Source organism: Cebus imitator, unplaced genomic scaffold, assembly GCF_001604975.1.
Source record: "Cebus imitator isolate Cc_AM_T3 unplaced genomic scaffold, Cebus_imitator-1.0 Scaffold72, whole genome shotgun sequence".
In the NCBI taxonomy this organism is placed as follows: domain Eukaryota; kingdom Metazoa; phylum Chordata; class Mammalia; order Primates; family Cebidae; genus Cebus; species Cebus imitator.
In genome coordinates, this window is record NW_016107387.1 from 2,903,056 (window position 1) to 2,922,538 (window position 19,483).

Here is a 19,483-nt window from a genome sequence, read left to right on the forward strand (position 1 = left end):
AAAAAAAAAAAAAAAAAAAACACCTCACCATTCCTACAGACCCATCTTTACTTCTGATACAATCAGTTTTTACTCAATTCTAACAACATATGGAATCATACTGACGCCCAATATTTTCCTAAGGGTAAGACTTAGGGACAGCTTGTATATGCTGGCAAGGGTCGTGGGAAATGCCGTTGAATACAGCTGAGCACACCAAGTCAATGAGAGGTTCTCAGTATCCAGCCATTAATCAGGAGTGAACTGACATGAAGTAAACAGGGGAGCTGTCCCATATGTGCAGATCCAATTGACCAACAGTCACCTGAGATCTTTGGTGTCCTCAGCCCAGAACCCGAGAGTTCCTCTCTGCTCTGCCCCCACTCCTCCCCATCTACCCCACACCTGTGGAGCCACACAAGAATGACGGCTCCCAGGTGGTACTGGCTTCACAGAGGCCATTCCTAGCCAAGCCTGTACTTCCCTCTCAGGGTTGAAAAAGCTCACTGTTGCCATGGAGACTGGACGCCTTCTGAGCTCTGTGCTTTATCTAGAGCCCAGCATTCAAACACCTTGGTGTATACTCAAACCTACTCACTCCCCTGGCTCTCTAGACCGTGAAAATATCTAGGCAGGGTTCTTTTAGTCAAATGCCTCAGACATCTTCTTGCCACAATCCACTGACGGTCTGGGATTCTTGCCCAAATCCTGGTGTGGGGGTGGTAGCCTGTGATTCTGTGGAGGCCCACACATATACATCCATTCTTTCTTCCTAGGAAGGAAGACCTAATTTCAAGTTTTGTATCACATGAGGCCATGGGCAACACCCAGACAAATGGGATGGTGGGAGAGGTGAGCACACTCTCGCCTCTCCCACCAGCTCCTGGGGGTGCAGGAGGATCAGATCGGCCATGGGGCTGCAGAAAGGGTTGAGGAGATAAAGCTTGGCCCCAGAAGGCAGTGCTGGGTGGGAGGCCCACAGCCCACGTAAAACCTGATTCAGCTGGAAGAGGTCCCTGACCTCAGCTTTGATTAACATCTCTGCTTTGTTCAGCCTCCCACATTAATGATTAGTCCCTGGCCATCGTTATTTCCCAAAGTCACACTCCTCAAAAATCTTGTACTCTCACATCCCCCACCAATCCCAGGGACCAAGGTTCTTATCCTTGCTTCCCCTTGTCCTGCGCTCTTACTCCTGTTAGACTATTTACCCTGATCATCATTGCCTAACATCTCTGCGTTTTCTGAATTGTATAATCCAGGCCCCTGGCTTCATGCCCTTCTCAGAGTCAAAGTCATTACTTTTTCTTTCTTTCTTTTCTTTTTTTTTTTTTTTTGAGATGGAGTTTCCTTCTTGTTTCCCAGGCTGGAGTGCAATGGCATGATCTTGGCTCACTGCAACCTCCGCCTCCCGAGTTCAAGCGGTTCTCCTGTCTCAGCCTCATTACAGCAGGTGCCACCAACCTAGCCTCTAGAATTCCTCCAGCCCCATAGCTCCTCCTCCTCAGATCTGTGGAAATGCACAGCCAAGGGGGCATCTCTGTGATTCCCCTTGTTGCTGAGACTTCTAAATTGGCATCAGGATAGTCACTTTTCCAGCCTTGACCTCATCACCTGCTCCAATGCACTCACCCCCTTTTTTTTTAGCATTTAGTCCCTGAACTTTCTGCCTCAGATCCCATAGAGTGCCTGTCTGGGCAGAAGGATGGCCATACCCAACTCAGTCCCCAAGGGCATCATATGGATGGGATGATGGGATCTGTTCAGGGTTGTTCTGTGGGGTCTGGAAGGCAACAGCTTCTTGCATTCTGGCCTTGTCTCCATATACCAGGTGACCTCAGAGCGGTCCCAATAGTTCCTAGGGCCTTGGGGCTGTGCCAATTCGAGCTCTGGGCAGAAGCACCCTTATACTACTTCTCTGGGTTCTGCAGGTCATTGTGAAAAATGCTTTGAAGCCAGACTGCCTGGGCTTTCTCCCACACTATTAGAGTGACAAACTGTCCTCGTTTGCCAGAAATTGAACATTTTCCCAGGACACAGAACTTTCAGTGCTAAAATTGGACAGTCCTGGGCAACCTGGGATGGTCGGTCACCCTAACCCTCACTCCTAGCTGATAGCTTGCTTTACAATTCACTAAGCAAATGATCACATACACCCACCTGCCTGCACCTACGGCCATGTGGCCTACCTGACATATGTGCCCTGGTGGGCTTTGTTCCTTGCCAAGGCCAGCACCCCATGTGGGCTGTAGATTCTCTCTGCTTTCACTTACCAAGAACATCACTTCTGAAAGACAGCCCTCCCCCAGCAAAATCAATTTTTGCCTTTTGTACTGGATCATTTCTATCCGCAGACAAATGGACTGTGATTTCTCCTTTCTTAAAAAAATAAAATGAAGCAAAACAAAACTCTCTTTACACCATTCTCCCTTCTGGCGAAATACTGCTCTCATTCCCTGTAATCCTTAACAATAAAATCGAAGGGTTGTCTGTACCTGTAATCCGCATTTGTCTTCTCCCATTTTCTTATTTAAAAAAATCTTGTATTACTTTTTCTTTTCCTTTTCTTTTTTTGAAATGGAGTTTTGCTTGTTTCCCAGGCTGGAGTGCAATGGCACGATCTCAGCTCACTGCAACCTCTGCCTCCTGTGTTTAAGCAATTCTCCTGCCTCAGCCTCCCAAGAAGCTGGGATTATAGGCATGTGCCAACCACACCTGGATAATTCTGTATTTTTAGTAGAGACAGGGTTTCACCATGTTGGTCAAGCTGGTCTCGAACTCCTGACCTCAGGTAATCTGCCTGCCTCAGCCTCCCACTGGTATTACTTTTTATTAGGAAACATTTCCAACATTTACCAAAATAGAGTGAATAGCACAATGCACCTTCTTCTTCCCATCACTCGGTTTGTCCAGGTAATAAGCACATCCCAGACATCATCTGTTCTCTCTTGCATCCATTGAATAGATGCTCCCCCAACCCTCAAACTGTTCTTGCCAAGTTCACCAATGACCTCCATGAGACTAGGTCGCACCTGGTGGTCACTTCTCATGCTTCAGCTCATTGGACTTCTCTACAGCCTACAATAGCTAAGCTGATTGCTCCCTTTCTTGGGAACATATATTTTTTTTCCACTCAATTTTCAAGACAGCACACCACCCTGGTTTTCCTGATGCCCGGCTGCCCACTCCTGAGCAGTCTTTTCTGTAGGTCCCTCCTTGTCCCCCCCCCAGCCTCTCCCTGTTGGGGTCCCCATCACTCCATTCTTGGGGCTCATCACTTGCAGAGCACTACTCACTAGCTAATCTCATCCTCCCAGCTTCAAGAGTCATCCACCCACTGGAAACTCCCACCCTTCTATTCCCAGCCAACAACTTTCCCTTGAACTCAGCACTTTCACCTGGGTGGTTAACAAGTATCTGAAACTTAACATGAAGCCAGACTGGATTCATATGCATCCCGATCTCTGCCTAAAATCTGGTCCTCCCACAGACGTCCACCTTCCCAGTGCCTCAGGCCCAAAACATGTCTTTTCTCATTTCACCCAGAGTGGAAGCCAGATCCTTAAAGGCCCCACAAGGCCCTGTGGGGTCAATTCCCTGCACCTCTCTGACCACACCTCCAACTGCTCATGCTCTGGCTCCTTCTTTTCCAGCTGCACTGCCGCTCCCCACACAAGCCAGGCAGGCAAAGCATAACTGTTTCCTCACTTGGAAGACCCTTCTCCCCAGGAATCCAGATGGCCTGATCCTTCACATCCTTCAGTCTTTGCTCAATGTCACTTTTTTTTTTTTTTTTTCAAATGAGGCCTTCTGGACTGTCTTTTAAAAAGTGCAGCTCCCCACTCCATTCCCTGCCTTAATTGCTCCAAAGCTCCTAACTCCATCGGACCTACTTCATATATTTACTTGCGTCTTGATTTATTTCTATCTTCTACGGAATGTGAGGTCCATAAGGAACTCCGTAAGCTCCAATGACCAGGTGCCACCAGTTCAATTCCATGTCAGCTTGTCTGCTGTATCCTCAGTGCCCAGAATAGTGTCTGGCATTCAGCCAGTGCTCAGGAAATGCGATTTAGTGGAGGAATTAGTGGAAACACAAGCCCAAATATCGCCTCCTACAATGGAGCAATCACTGTGTAGTTCCTTTTACCAAAGGCTTCAAACGTTTCTCTCTTTCTTTCTTCCTTGGTCTTTCTTCCTCTTTCTTTCTCTAACTCTCACCCACCTCTATCTGGCTCCCAGCGTAGCAGAAAGGACCTGGTGAGTGGTGAGAAATACCAGAGGAGGGCAGGCGGTAACCCGCATCACCACCTCCATGAGGACCTGGACGTCACATTCATTCTGCAGCCGCAGTGAGCACATCTGCCATTGCCGCTGCCGCCACCGCTGTAAAGACCCCTTACTCACTCCTGGTATGGCCAGAGATGTCCCAGTGGAAACCACTGGAACTGACAATATTGAAATGTGGGGGCTTCTGGAAAGAGTCCCCTGGCTTTTTCAAGCAGGCTCAAAAATCAACCAGCCTGACAGAGTTTTTAACCAAACTGCCTAAATACAATAGGGTTTCCATAGGTGTATTCATTAAGACAGATTCTGAAAATCTATCTGAAGGGATTGCGCTTCCTCTCAGGAAGGGCAGTCCCTGCCAATCTAGTGTTAAGGCACTAACTCCTGCCTCATGTTTTTTTATGACTTCCTGCCTTGCAAAACGTGTGCCTCTAATAAGAAGAGTCATCTTCTATTGCGCATCTACGTGTGGTTCCCATGGAAGCACGGCCCATCCACCACCTCAGCTACTCCCCAGCTTGGAAAGGCGGGATAGTACAGTGAATAGCAGCAGATCTTCAGAATCAGGACTGGATTTGGAATAAAACAAGACTGACTGCTTGATGTTGACTTAAGCAAGATGCTCAATTGCTCTGACTTTCACTTTTTGCCTATAAAATGAAGGTAACAAGAGCTCTCCCACAGAATGGTTGTAAAGGTGAAGACACGGGCACACAGTATATATGCATGTAAAGACCTTGTACACAGTAAATGCTCAGCAACTAGAAGTCTTCATCACTGAGTTTTCATTGTGGCAGCCTCGGAGGACTCTTTGCCTTGCTAAAGACCACTCTGGGTTCCAGTGTTGGGGGCTGGGTGATCTTGTCTAATTAACGGAATAAAGATTTCAGGGGGAACTTGGCCTAAACTCATGGTCACTCAGATCACCATCTTAGCTCTAGATGCTACTTATCCTAAGGGATGAATGAACAGGAAGTCAAAGAACCAAAAAAAGGGAGACATGCAGAAGTAGCTACTCATAAGGAGACAATAATAGGAAAAGAATTATAAGAAAAAGAATGAGCATGCTATTCGGTTAGAAAGTCCTGGAAAAGGGTGTCAGAATGATACTATGTAATTTGGGGGCTTGGCCGATCGCAGAGGAACCTCCTACACTAAAATGCAGGATCTACCAACAGGTGAGAAAGACAGTAGAGAGCTTTGATGGATATGGCGCCCCCACAGGCAGAATTCTATATTTTCTAAGGTCTCACTTTCTAAATCCCACTAACTGAAGAATGCCAATTTATTGTAGGCTTTCTTTGAGAGTATTTAATTACCCATGTGCTACGGATCTTGTTACAAAGCAGACAGATGCATGAGCATTCTCACCCCCAAGCCCTTGAAGTGGAGGAGCCCCCACTGATACTAGAGGGTGCTTCTGGCTCCATGCTGCCTCTGGAGCCTATAAAAAGGGCTGGCAAGGCCGGGCATGGTGGCTCATGCCTGTAATCCCAGCACTTTGGGAGGCTGAGGTGGGTGAATCACCTGAGGTCAGAAGTTCGAGATCAGCTTGGCCAGCATGGTGAAACCTCATCTCTACTGAAAATACAAAAATTAGCCAGGCATAGTGGCACATGTCTGTAGTCCCAGCTACTTGGGAGGCTGAGGCAGGAGAATCTCTTGAACCCAGGAGATGGAGGATGCAGTGAGCTGAGATGGTGCTACTGCACTCCAGCCTAGGCAACAGAGGTAGACTCTGTCTCAAAAAAAAAAAAAAAAAGACTGACAGGACTGATGTCATGATGTTAACTAAGATTCCGATGAAGACTCCCACCCTTACTTAGAACAGGAGCCATCCATACTTGGCTCCTGGATAATCAGAGTCTGATTAGAAATACACAGTAAATTCGGTGATCCGGGCCAGTAGGGCAATGGTATTACCTTGTAAAGCAGGTGTTGGCTACTTGTTTAGTCCTGAGAGTCAAAATGGGGCTATGCAGTGGCCAGGTGCTACCAGGAGGACTAAGGAAAATGCTGGATGAATGGGGAAAAAGGAATAAAGGGAGAGGATCCAGGAAGGGAGTCTCTGGAGTTGAAACAAAGGATAAAGAAAACAAAGAGAATTAAACATATACAAATGAAAATGACCCCACATTCGATGTTTTTGAATTATTCCCTTCTATGGGATATTAATATGGGGCCAGCTGCTTAGAGCTAGCACTTAGAGTTGAACTTAGTCTGCTCTGAAGGAAGAGAGGATGGTTCCCTGCTCTTTTCCAAAGATCCAAGCTGTCCAGAGAACTAAAGAGTCCCTGATATTAGAAGGGAAGTTCAGGCCAGGTGCAGTGACTCAATCCCATAAATCCAGCACTTTGGGAGGCGAAGGTGGGAGGATCACTTGAGGCCAGGAGTTTGAGACCAGCCTGGGCAACATAGTGAGACCCTGTTTCTACAAAAATAAAAAAAAAATTAAATTAGCTGGGCATGGGGGCACGTGCCTGTAGTCCCAGCTACTCAAGAGGCTGAAATGGAAGGATCACTTGAGCCTGGGAGTTTGAGGCTACAGTGAGCTATGATTGTGCCACTGCACTCCAGCCTGGGGAACAGAGTGAGACCCTGTCTTCCTCTCTGTCTAAAAAAGAGAATCTCCATTTCCAAAGTCTTCCTGCACCCGCCATCACCCCACCACCCTCTAACCCAGACTCTTTGTTCTTGAAACTTTGGCTATTCTCTAAATAGGGAAATACACACAAGATACATTCCTGGAAAGAGAAGGCATCAGAAGCCTCGGATAGAAGGGAATGGGAAGGAAAATCTGGCACAAATAGTGAATGGGGAGAACAGGCAGTGCATGCCCAGGAGGGGCAGGTGGTGCCACAGAACAAGTTAAGATGGGAGGTAAGGAGCATCAGACACAGTCATGGGCAGGGAGGGGTCTCCTGGATGTCCCCAGCAGCAATGGCTGAAAGGGCAGGTGGTGACTGGGAATCACTAAGGTGGTATGATGGAGTCCAGTTCATTTGGAAGCAGCCTTAAGTCCACTGTTGGGTAAATGCATGATCTGGCTCCCCTGTGGCTTGGCTCCTCTCTCCTTCCGCTCTTGTCCTCTTCTATCCTGCTGTACTCACCCTGGCCTCCTTTGTACTTCCCCAATTCCCACCTAATCGGAGAGGCCATCCCTGGCAAGAGCAGCTTCCTGCCACTGTGCTCCCTGCTGCCTGCTTGAATTTTCTCCTTGCACTTCCTGTAAATAATTTGTCTGTTTACCCCAGCGGAATGTGAATTCCATAAGGAACTCCATAAACTTCCTATCTTCCAAATATTGCTTAGCACCTAGCAGGCCTCAGTTGAAAGAATGCATGAACCTAAAGCCATCTTATTTATTATATGTGTAAAGAGTTCTGCTGGGTGAAGTGTTGAGTGTTTTGGGTTGGATCACCTATAAGGGTAAGGGGTAGGCGAAAGGGTGGTGAACTACTGCAGTGGAGAAACCTTCATAAGAGCTGCTGTCTTCTGTTTGGAAATCCGCATTTCCACCTTTGCTTTAAGGATTGTAGGGTTGTGGTAGCTGGCCTCCAAATTGGCCCCCAATAATCCTTGGCTCCTGGTATTCATGCCTCAGTGTAGTTCCCACCCATTCAGAATAGGATATTGCAAAAATAATGCTGTGTAACCAATAGGATTGGTCATGAAAGACGCTGTGTCTTCTTCCGTCTTTCTCAGATTACCCACCCTGAGGAAATCCAGGCACCATGCAGTGAAGACACTCAGCTACCCAGGCAGAAACATCATGGGGAGGAACTGAAGCTTCTTGCCAACATCCAGCACCATGTGAGTGAAGCATCTTGGAGGCAGGTCCACCAGCCCTAGTCAAGCCTTCAGAGGATGCAGCCCTGCCTGGTGGTGATGGCAACCTCATGAGACTCCAAGCCCAAAGCACTCAAGTTCCCAACCCAGCAGGGACTATGTGAGATTACAGACATTTATTATTGTTTTAAGATGCTAAGTTTGAGAGTAAATTGTTTCATAGTGCTAGGTCATAATCACAAAGTGGATGATGTGGGGAGCGGCAATCCTGGGTCTGAGTTGATAGACTGTAGTCCAGAATGTATCTTTCAGTGACTAACTGTGCAGCCCATTTCTCATTCTGGAGACAGCTGGTCCCAGTTTGATTCTGCATCTCTCAGTAGCCACAAATGCCACCTGTATCCTCAATAAACTTTATTTAGACACAAACAGACACAACAGAAAATACATACACAGATACAGATATTTTTTTTCTCTATAGGATGAACAAACATCACATAAGGAAATTTAAAAAGTAGGTGCATGGAATGTAAGAAAATATTGCAGTTCCTTGTTTACTCACACAAGACACATATCTCAGAGGAAGACAGGGATACACTATCCCTACAACAGAATTCACATTTGGTCTATAACAGCACACAGATATTGGAACGGTAATCAACGGAGTGAGGGATCCAGTGACTCTTGATGTGACAGAATGCTCACAACACTCATAGGAACTTGTTTAAACAAAAGACAGAATTGAGGAGGAGTCCATGCCCCCTGCACAGATGCTCTGCAAGCTGTCAGCTAGGTCGTAAAGCAGCTCAGCAGAAACTCTAGATTAGCTTTCATCTTGAGGCTCAGAGGTCTGCATAACCTCTACCTTTCCGTCCACATCATCGAGTGTTTACAGAGACTCACTTAGGATGCTGAAACTCTCCACATGCACACTGACTTAGATATGACAGTACAGAACGTTGACATCAGTTTATAAGATGTAGCTTTCAAAAGGAAAAGGAGTAATAGCCAAGAGGCGAACACACACATTGCAAATGCTGCTACATCCACCCACCGGCAGTGTTTCCACCACACTCCCGGTGGCCCCCTCCCATAGGGAGCTGCCGGCATCTGAGTCCTGCTCCCCTCCATGGGTGGAGCGGGATGGGTGTCTCTTGGAAGTCTATCGCCCTCTAAAGGCACACCTGTGACCTCCTGGTAACTCCTGTCAGAAGCCACGCATGTCACCAGGACAAGCTGCCACGGAACCACCCCACTCATTCCCATCCTGGACCAGCCTCTGGCCTCCACACCTTCTTCTCATTTCAGATGGGGGTTCCCTAGGCAACCTCTGTATTTTAGTAAAAAATGGTTTCCACTGTACCCTTGGTGTGTCCTCTTCCTAACGTGACAAATCCAGATGAGATGAAGTTATGGAGATCAGGTCCTCCACTTCGGTAAGCATCCTTCCCATAATGCCCTGCAAGAAGATGGGGCAGAATTACCTGGCACATCCACGACACCAATATGGAAGACAAGCGCAGCTGCATCTCACCCAACAGTGACGGAATGCATGGTTTCAAACCAGCAGCCAAGTCGGAAGGTGGAGGCAGTCAAGAATATATACACACACACATATACATATATATGATATATATTATATATGAAAAAATATATATTACTGAATATATATACATATATACATATACACATATATTAAATATAATCATATATACATATTATACATACTAGTATACATATTAGTATATATACTAATATATACACATATTAGAAATTTGTATATATACTAATATATATACATATATTAGAAATTCATATATATACTAATATATACACATATATTAGTGTATATACACATATATGCATATAAAACTGTGCAACAAAGAACAAAGTCCTGGGAACATTACATTGAAAGTAGAGGAGAGCAAAGGAGATACGTGACTTGATTTTGGCATTTCCGGCTGAGCACAAGGTACACCAGAACCTTAGTCTATTTGACCTCTCTTTCCTTTATCTCACCTTCCCTCTGTCTCTTTCATGCATTTTTCATTTGTTTTATCTTTCTAATGTTTATGAATCATACCACAACCTATGGGACTACAGCTTGTGACTTCAGAGAAATCCGACATCAGCTGAGGCTGACAAAGGGAATGCTAGTTACAAAATACTGAGAAAATATATGTGTGCTCTGCTTCCTTGACTTCCTGCAACAGACATTATCCCCTGCGCGCCTAATGCAGATATCTACCTGTGGGTTTGTGGGGAGGAATAGACAAAGGGTGGGTTAGGGTTGTGAATAGAAATGCAAAGAGAAATAAGTTAACGTTCCACTTCTGACATTCAAAATAGAGTTTTTCAGTATGCTTGAAATCTGGCATTGTAGTGCAGAAAGAAAGGCCTGCCAAAATTTCCCTCCTAAAGTATGTACATGTGAAAATGGAGAAAACCCATTTCTTTCATGTTACCACAAGAGTGTATTAAAAATCATACATATAACAATGCACAGAATAACTTCAGATATAATGTTAAGTTAAAAAGTAGACAGAAATGGTTCACTAAATAGAATCACAGTGCTATAAAAATTCAAACTGGTGTATGTGTGTGTGTGCACAAGCACAGATTGAAAAAAAGCACACCAACATATTGACAAATGTCTTTGGATAGTAGGAACACAAGTGCTATTTCTTCCATCTTTTCAGCTTTTCCATATTTTCCAAGTGTTTTTTCTTTATGAATATGTAATTTGTCTCATATAACTAGGTAAAATAAAATCCTAATAAAAAATTTTATGAAAATACAAAGACAACCCAAATCAATTTTTTTTTTTTGTAGCGGGCCACTCTCTGAATGAGTAGATGGCAACTCTGGGTGCGTGCTGGAATAGGGGTTCAGGGAGCGAGGAGAGGGACAGCATTAGGACAAACAGCTAATGCAGGTGGGGCCTAAAATCTTGATGACGGGTTGATGGGTGCAGCAAACCACCATGGCACATGTATACCTATGTAACAAACCTGCACACTCTGTACACGTATCTTGAAACTTAAAGCAAAATTAAAAATAAAATGCAGACCCTCAGACTCAACTACAGAGATTCTGATTCAGTTGGGTGGGGTCCGGGCTTAGGCAGGGATATTTTTGAAGAGCTCTCTAGTGATTCTAATGTGCCACCAGAAATGAGAACCACTGCCTTCCTGTAAATGGAGGAACACCTAAGTTCAGTTTATTCAGGTGGCTTCAGTGAATATCTCTTAGGTGCTGAGCTCTACCCAGTATTTATGTTCAGGGCTTCAGCACTCTTCCTCCAAAGAGTGGAGTCTAGCTCCACTTCCCTCCTCCTTATCCCAGATCTCAAACCTGAGCATGCATCAGCATAGCCAGGAAAGCTTAAAACAGGTGCTGGGCCCTACTCTGAATCAGAGTTTCTGATTCAGATGATCCAGGATAGGGCTCAAGAGTCTGCACTTCTACCAAGTCCCCTGGTGACACTGATACTGCTGTTTTGGGGGCCACACCCTGAGAAGTGATGTCTTCGTGCATCAGGAACAGGAGAATTTTGCCACTGTTTCTCTCACGCCCTCCCTTCTGGAATAAATTACCTCCTTCCTCAGGGCACACAGCTTTCTAGGAGGAGCATTCTTGCTGTAAAATACTGTGGCCACAACCTTTACTTTTATATCATTCTCAGCAAACTGACAGAAGAGCAGAGGATCAAACACCGCATGTTCTCACTCATAGGCGGGTGTTGAACAATGAGAACACATGGACACAGGGAGGGGAGCACTACACACTGGGGTCAGTTGGGGGGAAATAGGGGAGGGACGGTAGGGGTGGGGAGTTGGGGAGAGATAGCATGGGGAGAGATGCTAGATGTAGGTGATGGGGAGGAAGGCAGCAAATCACACTGCCACGTGTGTACCTATGCAACAATCTTGCATGTTCTTCACATGTACCCCAAAACCTAAACTGCAATAAAATAAATAAACGGAAAAAAAAAAGAATAGAATTATTAGAACTGAACTAAGGCTTCTGCCTAGCTCCTAGGCCATGTGATAATTCCTGAAACTGAACTCCAGTACCTGGAGAAATGCATCTTCATCAGGAGGAGAAGAAGGGGGCGGTTAGTGGTGTGTGGAAGGGTTTGTTACCACCCTCAAGGAGAGCTGGGACCCTTCTGTAACTCTGTCACTTCCTCCCCACGCCCACCACTAACAGAAGACTAAGAAAAGGAATAAACAATTCAGAAACCTCTTAAATTTGGACTGCATTAATTCCGAACCTGTGATACATCCTGTAGAATTTGGACTGGTTTATTTTTGTGCTCCTTATAAATAACATCTTTGATAAGCAAATCAATAGTGAGGAAGATGGAACATAAAACTATGCCTTTGTCGTTTACAAATCATTCTTATCTGTCAGCTGGAATAAGGTCCCTCAGGGCTAAGCCTTGCTCTGGTGCTCAGGGGGTGATGCTCGTCAGAAAGGAACTGAAATTTCTGGATCGCTTACTATGAACTAGGCAGATAAACAGAGTCTCTGCAAACATGGCTTTTTTTCTTTTGACATAATAATAGCTAACTTTTTTTTATTGTTATACTTTAACTTCTGGGGTACATGTGCAGAACGTGTAGGTTTGTTCCATAGTTACACACTTGCCATGGTGGTTTGCTGCATCCATCACCCCGTCATCTACATTAGGTATTTCTCTTAATGCTTTCCCACCCCTCGTACCCCTGCTACTGACAGGCCCCGGTGTGTAATGTTCCCCTTCCTGTGTCCATGTGTTCTCATTGTTCAACTCCTACTTATGAGTGCGAACATGCGGTGTTTGGTTTTCTGTTCTTGTGTTAGTTTGCTGAGAATGATGATTTTCAGCTTCATTCGTGCCCCTGCAAAGGAAATGACCTCATCCTTTTTTATGGCTGCATAGTATTCCGTGGTGTATATGTGCCAAATTTTCTTTATCTAGTCTATCATTGATGGGCATTTGGGTTGGTTCCAAGTCTTCGCTAATAATAGCTACGTTTTATAGCATTTTGTAGTTTACGAAGATCTTTCACATATATGCATTACTTAAAATTGTAGTCAGTACTGTGTGGTAAGTCGCTGATTATTATGAGTCTCTCATTTTTTTAATGGAAAAACAGAGGTCCTCACATCCAAGTGTTCTGACTCCAAATCTCATGCTCAATCCAGTGGACACACCTAGCTTCATTCACTCCTCACAAGAACCATGTGAAAAATGGTCACTTGCCCGAGTTCATGGAGCTAAGTGGTGGTAGATTCTGGTTTTGAAGCAGGTCTAGCTACCTTCAAAGTTCATGAACTTTCTACACTGCCACCCTGACCACCTCACCTCTGTGGCCTAAACAAGTACAGTTACAAGTGTTCTCTGGGACAATGAACAAGGCACAGTAGAAATATTAGCTCTGGAGAATTTCACTTGGTGACATCCAAGTTCACAGAAACCGAAGCTCAGAAGTACTGAGGTTTCCAATGGGGGGAAAAAACAAAAAGATGCTGAGGCACAAGAAGGCAGCACCAAGAGCATTTGAAAGGAATAAATAATTCTTTGGTCAAATCAGTTTGGAAAATGTTTAGTTAAATGAAATGAAGAAGTCTAGGGACTTCTTGTAAGGGCGTGATCACTGAACTCTCTATGGAGTTTTTAGTTTTTCAAAGCCATCCCTTGGGACACTTTTTGGGAAAGTTGCTCATGAGGCTGAGGTGGAAAAAGCACAGTGATAGTTTCAACTTTTGTCTGAGCTGTGGTTCTCAAAGCTGAGCATGCAGCATACTTTCCTGGATGGCCCAGATCGCTGGGTCCCAGCTCCAGGATCCCAGATTTAGTAGATCAGAGGAGAGGCCTGACAATTTCCACTCCTAACAAGTTCCCAGATGATGTTGATAATGCTCTTAGGTCCAAGGACAACTCTTCATGAACCACTATGTTTGGATCAGTGACAGGTCAGTCTTCCGCTAGACCCAGGGTTGAGGTCTAGAATGATCTGCATTCTCTGTAGCCTCCAAAGTTTAACATGAACAAGAGAGGCATGAAGGGAAGAAGGGCGGTTAAAAGCGAAGCCCCATGCAGGCAGACAGAAGAGAGAGGAGTCAGTGACTCTTTGCTTTGGTGATGCATAGAGTTAATGGGTTGATAATGTGAGTGGGTATCACAGGATTTGTCAGCTGTAACACACAGAACCACCCCCTTCCCTGTCCTGTAGTCTCTGCCCTTCTGCGGTCTATCAGGGTAAGTGGACAAAAGAGGGCAAACTTTGACCAAATTGCAATTTAAGAGAAACAAACATATAAATCCAGCATAGCTCTGAACACAAGTAAGCAAAAGTTCCGTGAAGCATGAGCACTTCCATGTCACAGAACACACAAACACACAGTGTGTCCACAGCCAGGGACAAAGGCGGCTTCAGGTTTCAGAGCATGCCTTCCACCACCTGCTGAACTCAATGGTGCAAATCAACATCCTGGTGATGTCGATACATCTGGTTCTGTCACTGCCCCCTCATCTTCACCATTGACAACCCTCCCTAAAGCAACAGAGATTTTATTTTAGCTCAGTCACTGTCCAGGCTGCCTCAACCTCCTGTCGGAACTCCATGCCTTTCCTGAATCTCAGCAGAATTCAGAAGTCCTAGAGACAGCACCAAGGGACAACTGTCCTCAGGCAGGAGGCATATTCAAGCCAAAGAGAGGACTGAGGCTAGGCTCCTGGAGTGTGTGGTGCTGCTGGCTCTGATAAGCAAGCAAGCAGAGGGAAAGTTTCTCTGTGGAAGAGATTTGCTGCAAGAAAAGCAGGGGAAGAAATGAGATAATATCCAAATGGTGATCTCTGTAAGACTTAACAGAATTTTGCATCTGTGAGATTAGACCAACAGCCATGCGAGGGAAACAAGCTGGTCAGGACAGTTTGCCTGGGGATGCAGATCTGGACTACAGAACAGATACAGAAGGAAACTGATAAAGCAGAGTCCAATGAGAGAAAGGCACTGGGTACTCAGAGGGGAAGGACAAAGAGATAAAAACTGTGGGAGAAAAGACAGGGCACAGAGGACAACTTTAGGAGTCATATCTATTTAAAATAAGACTCCCAGAGGAGACACAGAAGGGAGAATTCAGAAGCAATAATTAAAAGTTAATAGTTTTTTTTTCTGAACAGATGGAAGACTTTAGTCTTTAGATCAAAAGAATTAATCAAATGTCAGACTATGCATTAAAAGGGGCCAATATCTAGATATACCCTGGTGAAATGTCATTTTAAAAAATAAAGGAGAAAACACAAGCCAACATCATTAAACACAAAACCTATAGAAAGTGCAGCGTTTTCAAGAATTTTGAGTCTTTCATTTTTGTAGAGGTGGACAGTGTACTGGTGGAGGAATACTCTGTCTGGAACATGATTGACAAGATTCAAACCTCTATGTGTCTGTGTCCTCAAATGCAAAAAGAAAACAATGTTGATGCCCATTTCATAGGGTTTTTGAGAAGGTTAAATGAGTTAATATATAAAATTCATCTTATGTGTGTTACATACAATATGAATTATATATATCATATATTATATGAATACATAAAGCATTTAGAACAGTACTAGTAGCATTTAAGTACTACTACTTAAGTACTAGTATTAAGTCTTTAGTATCAAGTACTAGTACTGTTTAAGTACTACTAGTATTATTTAAGATAAAAGCCTATTATTTTTGAATGAAGATGTTTTGATTCCATTCCTCCACCTAAAAATTCACCGAAAATAATGACAAGAAGGGAGAACAGAAAAGCTTTCTTCAGAAAATAGTCCAGACTTTTCACTCAATAGTGGTAGAATAACTGGGAAAAATATACAAACATAAACATACACACGAATATACAGAAAAACACATACACAGAAATCAAGTCCAGGACTAAGAACCTAAATATAAAAAAGCGAAACATTAAAAATTGTCAGATAAGAATCAGAAAGAATATGTTAATGATCTCAGAGTAAGAAGTTTTAAACAAGACTCAAAGTCACAAACTAGAGAGAAATAAAAATGTTAAACTGTGATATATCAAAAGCCATCATGAAACTACAAGTCAGAGACTGAAAAATGTATATTTACATTACTTTCTAGAGCACGTAAATAACTTCACATTAATAAGAAAGTGAACGACCCAATAGAAAAAAACACAGGGACAAGAAATGCATAGGCGACTCAAAGGAGAGAAAACCCGAAGGGCAAATGCACATAAAGTAGTGTTCAATCTCACAAGTAATCAGGGACATTCAAATTAAAACCATAATGAGGTATCATTTCACACTCAATAGGCTAGCAAAGATTAAAATGCCTGAACCTACCAACATGAATAAGCAGAAACAAGAACTCATGTACTCTTCTGGTGGGAGTATAAATCAGTTCAACTGCTTTGAAAATAACTTTGGCAATGGCTGGTAATGCTGAATGTGGATATACCAGGGAACTGACCATTCTACCTCTAGATATATACCTGAGATAAATCCTCACATATGCATAAGGAGATAGGCCAGCATGTTCATTGCAATATAGTTTATAATAGAGGCAAATTAAGGAAAAGCATCTATCTTCCCAGCCAGAGAAAAGTCATAAATAGCGGTGTACTCAATGTATTCCTATACAATACAAATGAAACATAATGAAACTAAATGAACCAGAGCTCTAAATATCAGCATGGATGGTTCTCAGCCATAATGATGAAGGCACAAAGCAAACAAGAAAAGCAGGATGACATAACACAGAGAGAGTTTTAAAATATGCAACCTAACACGTTATGTTGTTTAAGGATGTGTGCACATGTAGTATTATACAGATACAACGAAATTCAGTGAAATGATAGAGATTTTAATATAACAGATAATTCTGTAGGTAAGAAGAAAAATGTAATTGAGAAAAAGTACAAAAAGTACTTCTCAGTTCCATTTCCTATGCTGGGTAGCTGGAGACTTGCTTGACAATTAAACAATTCTTTGTTTTTATTTGTTTACAATCTAGATAAATGATGGATGGATAGATGGATAGACTGATTGGTGGGTTTTGGTCAAGTGGTTGTTACCTGAGGGTTTTATTCATTGCCAAATTATCCTTTAAGAATAAAGGCCATACAGAGCGTCCAGTTTTAAGAACTCAAGGACGAAAATACCGTCGCTCGAGTCACCAATGCGGGGAGAATAAAAAAAGACCTGATGACAAAATCCAAGAAATAAATAAAACTCTAGAATTCCAAAAACATGAATGTATTTATCTGTAATCTTCAAGCAGTACACAAATCCCAAATTCATTAAGAAAAGATTGGCAAACTAGATTACACATGTTTAAACATTTAACGAGTTATCTTTATTGACAGAAATAAAGTTAAATGATACTGGAGTTGCTCTAGGAAATCTGGTGTGCAAACAAGGTAATAAAAGTACACTGTGGTCATGAAATAAAACCAAAAGTAGCTTGAGGGATGGGGGAGCAATTCTCCATCTTTAGAGCCTGCTTGATAATGTGCCTTCAGAACAGGCACAGAGCTGGCCTCTGACAAGCTGAGAGGGAGGCTGAATGGTGCTTAGGTCCTGCTGCGAAATCATGGATTGCTGGAACTTCTCTATGGAAAAATATACCCCAGACAAAAGGCAAAACACATACTAAACCCCAGGGACATATTTTCAATACATGGGGTAAAAGCCTTTCCCCTTTGTTTACAAAAAACTCTATAATATCAATAATAAAAAGATACATGTACAAACAAATAACTAGAAAAAATACACACACACACACACACACACACACACACACACACACACAAAAGTCCAATAGGTAGTACCCCACCACACACAGAAAGAAAATGTCTTGAAAGGCCAATGGATATATAAAAATATGATCAACTAAGAAAATGCAAATCAAATATAAGATAACTTTTTAGAAAACCAATCGATTTGGCAAAACCAAAGAATCTGATGATACCCAGTGCCAGGAGAATGGGCACCTCATTTTACCACTGGGTAGGAGTAAAAATTGGTAGTGCCAATTTGAAGGGTATGCCTTTGACCTATTTTCCTGCTGCTAGAAATTTACCTTGCATTCATGCCCTCAAAATTTTCCATAATATATCAACCAGGCTAGACAGTGCAGGATTGATTGCAAATAATTTCTGCCAGTGAGGGACTTACTCAATAAACTGGAATCCAACACACATGATGGAATATTATGCAGCTGTTAAAAAGGAGGCAGAGCTGTATGTGCTGATTTGGGAAGGTTTCCAAGATACAGAAAGTTGAAAAAACAACAATGAAAAAGCAAGACTCAGAGCGATGCTTAGGTATGACCTCTTTTACATAAATAACAATAAAAATAATGCATACAAAGAGAATATCTATAGGTTCATTCCAGATAGGATGATTTACACAAACAATATTTTTTTTCTGGAAATAATCACAATCTATTAAAACTTTCTTTCCTTTGAGGAGAGTGGTGGGGCTGATGGGAGGGAGGCATTTGCCTTTGATTTTTAGTTTTCTTTAATGTTTGAATATTTTAAACATGCATTATTTTAATTTTTGTAATATTTAGAGTATATCTGGGATTATAAAGTGGGCTCATGGGCCATTTTTTTTCCTTTGTACTTTTTAATTTGAAAACAAAAAACCTAATAACATTATTTTATAAAAAGAAGTACAAGGGCCAGGAAATGAGAGGGGCCACTTTTCCTTGTGTAAATGACAAAGGCATTTATCAAACACAGGTACTAATACCTAGCCTCACAGGAGGGCGGTGAGGATTAAATGAGATTCTGTGTATAAAGTGCTTCGTCTAATACTCTGCACAAATAAGCCCTCAATAAATGGGAGCTGCTGTTTGCATTAAGACCACAGTTTTTCTCTTTCCTATATAACTCCCTGGGCTCCTCTTACACTGTATATGCCCCAAGCTGACCTCAGGCCAGAAAGAGTCAAGGGAAAAGGGAGCTGGAGAGAGCCCGGGATTTGCTCTCTGGCCTGAGGGCTCTTTCCCCAAGGAAGCCCCACGGCTCCTTCTATTTCCCAAGAACACAACCCTGACTATACAATGAGAAGAGGGTTGGGAGCCAGAAGACTTGTGTTCTTCTCTGCAGTAACTTTTTGCTAAACTAATAAGGCAGCTTCTGAGCTCACTCTGACTGAGCTAAACTGGGGCAGGTCAGGTCTAACTGCAGATTGCACTGACACTAGCTAGTGCAAAAATCTCCACAGAGCGGTGACTGGGAATGTGTTATTTCATATGATAATTCTAGTGCTTTCTCATACAAGGCCATGCAGACTGTCTCCTCCAGAGTCTGTGCAGAGTTAGCAGAGCTGTTGGCAAATACTCTGGGCACCCCAAAGATCTCACCTCTGGTTGTCTTCCCTCTACCTACACTGCAGCTAGGGGAAACAAAG

General features: G+C 43.3%; 1 protein-coding gene across 3 annotated transcripts in view; it reads right to left on the minus strand.

The window, feature by feature from the left end:
- SHISA6 (shisa family member 6) overlaps window positions 1–19,483 on the minus strand; it is a 332,693-nt gene that overhangs the window by 180,043 nt on the left and 133,167 nt on the right. For 2 of the 3 annotated variants that reach the window (XM_017531402.2, XM_017531401.2), the window contains exon 3: window positions 9,419–9,514. The exons of the other annotated variant lie outside the window; for it this stretch is intronic. In XM_017531402.2, the coding sequence (XP_017386891.1) occupies window positions 9,419–9,514 (96 nt within the window). The remainder of the gene's footprint in view (window positions 1–9,418; window positions 9,515–19,483) is intronic. 3 annotated transcript variants of the gene reach the window in all.